This window comes from Bidens hawaiensis, unplaced genomic scaffold, assembly GCF_021521415.1.
Source record: "Bidens hawaiensis isolate Kalapana, Puna unplaced genomic scaffold, B.hawaiensis_p1.1 tig00006781_1, whole genome shotgun sequence".
Classification (NCBI taxonomy): Eukaryota; Viridiplantae; Streptophyta; class Magnoliopsida; order Asterales; family Asteraceae; genus Bidens; species Bidens hawaiensis.
In genome coordinates, this window is record NW_027491463.1 from 1,114,234 (window position 1) to 1,117,453 (window position 3,220).

Consider the following 3,220-nt stretch of genomic DNA (forward strand, 5'->3'; position numbering starts at 1 on the left):
GTAATAACCATCCATCTAAGATTGATTAATTTAGACAATATTCATGATCTTTAAAAAAACATAACATCCTGAACATTTGTATCAACCCTAGATAATGTCATGACTAAGTAGGGATGGCAATGAAACCTGAACCCGATGGAAAAACCCGAAACCCGACATAAATGGGACGGGTAATACCCGACTCGCTAGGGTTTGGGACGGGTTTGGAATAGTTTTGAAATTTTTCGTGGGTTTGGGACGGGTTTGGGATTTCTAATATACCCGATTACCCGACCCGATTATCCAATAACATAGACTCATTTACCCGATGTACTCAATATAGCTTATTATATTATACATATACTATATTCCAAATATATTATTTGTTGAAACTTGTTTATGTCAATTATTTGAGATATTTTACCTTTATGGTAATCATCTTTGTAATATATTTGGTTAGTTATATTTTGTCAAAACCTCGGTAGAAACTTGACAGGTTTTGAGCCGGGTTATACCCGACGAGTATTTGTCAAAACCCGATAGGAAACCCGAAACCTGACGGGTAATTACCCGATTAAAACCCGACGGGTTTGGGACGGGTTTGGGATGGACTTTTATAACCGGGTATGGGTTTGAGAATACCTAAACCTGACCCAAACCCAACCCAACCCAACCCATTACCATCCCTATGACTAAGCAAGATAAACCATAAAAATTTCTAATTTTTCCAAGTAATAGCACAGTGATAATAGAATTCAACAACTTTCATAAGCATTCAAGAAATTTTTCAACCATTCCTAATCAAAAGCCACAATTAAATTGTATCATCATAAAACTTTGTAAATGAATGATAGAATCTAGAGTTTTCCAACATAATAAGGCATTACCATTCACCAATCTTGAAATTTATAATCAAGTGTTAACATACAAAATTTCATATGGATGGTTGTTCATCTCGCTAGTTCTTGGTGCCAGACCAGTTAAGGGCATAAACGAGCCAAGTTGCGCACAGGCCCGGCTTGATCTTGAGCTCGGTTGGGTCAGTCAGTCTACTATTTATTAGTTATTTTCTTATGTATTATAGTCATAGCTTATATGTATTACTGATTAATTATACATTATATAGTTAATTTTATTATAACTTATATGTAATATATATTTATTATGTAATAATATATTTATTGCAGGAAAGAAAGTTATTATAGTAATATAAAGAATAGACTCGTTTAAGTTCCCTAGCCTAGCTAGTTAAATTCTATATATGAAGTTTACGTTTGAGTTCTTTATAAAATGAGCTTTAATTTAAAATTGAAGTTGTGCTCATTAAAATTTGACTTTTTTGAGTTTTTTACAAATATATATCAGGAAGCTCACAAATAACTCAGCTCTTTTACATCCATAGTATATAACACCAATACAAAGGTGCATAAAAAGTTCGGGCAGGAGGTTGTTAGTTGTATCTCAGGGTTAAGGGGCGGAGCTTATAGGGGTGACTTTTTGGCTAGGTTTGATAAAGTGCTCTCATTTTAATTTTTAAGATGCACATGTATATTATGATAAGTCAAAAGGTGTGTTAAACACTCAAACCATTAAACAATTTGTTAAAACATTTAAACCATTGAAAGGGTAAGTGAAAATATTAAACTAGCAGAACTTACAAGATTTGATTCATTAATAAATTCTAATTCACAAATATACAAGCAAAGAAATGTTTTTATAACCACAGATATTAAACTGGACGGGCTACCGGGTCACCGATTCAACCGGTCGGACCGACCGAACAAATACTGTCTCAAAAATTCGAATAAAAATATTAAATGAAAAAGTATATGAAATTTCCATAAATCCGGTTGAACCGGTCCGGTTTTCCAGTCAGACCGGTGAACCGGTTCAGACCATTCGATTTTGTGAGAAATGAGCGAACTATATAGAACCGGACCGGTCGGTGACCGAATCCTGGTATGACCGGTTAGACCGGCCAAACCGGTCCTATTTTAACATTGTATGCAAGACTAGATACTTCAAACAGTCAAACCCACCCACCCTCAAAATAAATAAATAAAATAAAAAAGGTAAAAAAGCCCATCATACTCAACAAACTCTATAAGTTTGATTAAAATGTTAGAATGTACTTTTAAGACACAACATACATATACAAATTCCACTTTCTAAAAGTAAAAAGTGCTGATGACTGTAAACAAGAATTACAATAATACAATAACACAATAATAAATTAATAGTCAACCTTATATATATTACAATTAATTAATTGAATTAAATTATTGATGACAATAACTTTATCAAATATTATTTTGAGTAAATGGTGATCTTCAAAAAAATTAATATGAAAGATCACCCAAGCTATAAACTAATTAATCAATTAATTAATTAATAAAATATCACTATCTCCATCAAATTTCACCACTGCACCAAAAATTCAGCAGAAGCTCCAAAGAGGAACATCACCAACACCTTCATCAACATCTTGGACCATCAAAGACCACAAAGGATCACACGACATTGATCCATCTTGAATCACATCGTTATACCAAGGTTCATACATGTTTGTTGTATTAAAACACTCACTCCCGACCAAGATTCCATCGTCAACAGATGTAGTATTAGCAGAAGTTAAAGACTCATTGGATGGAGCATGCACAGAAGATGGTGAATTAGTGGCAGTTGTTGTTGCAGCAGCGGCAGCCGCCACCTTTTGGATAGACTTTGGTGACATGGCGGCGGTGGTGTGGTGGAGATGGTGGTAATGATGAGGTGGGAAGTTGAGGTTAGCCGATGGTCCTTTGAGGCATAACACGGCTGCATCGTAGGCTCTGGCTGCAGCCTCTGGTGTGGAATGTGAGCCTAACCATATTCTTGTTTTTTGGTTTGGTGCTCGAATTTCGGATACCCATGAGCCCCAACTTCTCATTCTTACTCCTTTGAACTTCTTTTTGGTTAACTCGTTCTTCTTCATTGGATTGGATTGGATTGGATTGGATTGGTTTATGCAAGGTTAAGTGATAGGGAAGGAGGGTGTGTTGTGGATTTATAGTGTTTTGAGTGTGTAGAAGGACAACTGAAATGGATGACAGAAGATGTATCTTTGTAATGTTTGAAATGACTTTTTTCTCCTTCAATTCATGGGAGTTGAGGTATTTGCATGGGCAACCCTTTAACTATCATGTATTTGTCACTTAGATTAAGTTATGTAGTATGTAGTGGAGTAACTAAAAAATATAAA

General features: G+C 34.9%; 1 protein-coding gene across 1 annotated transcript; it reads right to left on the reverse strand.

Annotated features, from left to right (window-relative positions):
* Positions 1–2,377: 2,377 nt before the first annotated feature.
* LOC143633552 (uncharacterized) lies at positions 2,378–2,963 on the reverse strand. Its single transcript, XM_077101830.1, has one exon. The coding sequence runs from the start codon at positions 2,951–2,953 to the stop codon at positions 2,417–2,419; it is 537 nt and encodes a 178-aa protein (XP_076957945.1). The 5' UTR covers positions 2,954–2,963; the 3' UTR covers positions 2,378–2,416.
* Positions 2,964–3,220: the final 257 nt, after the last annotated feature.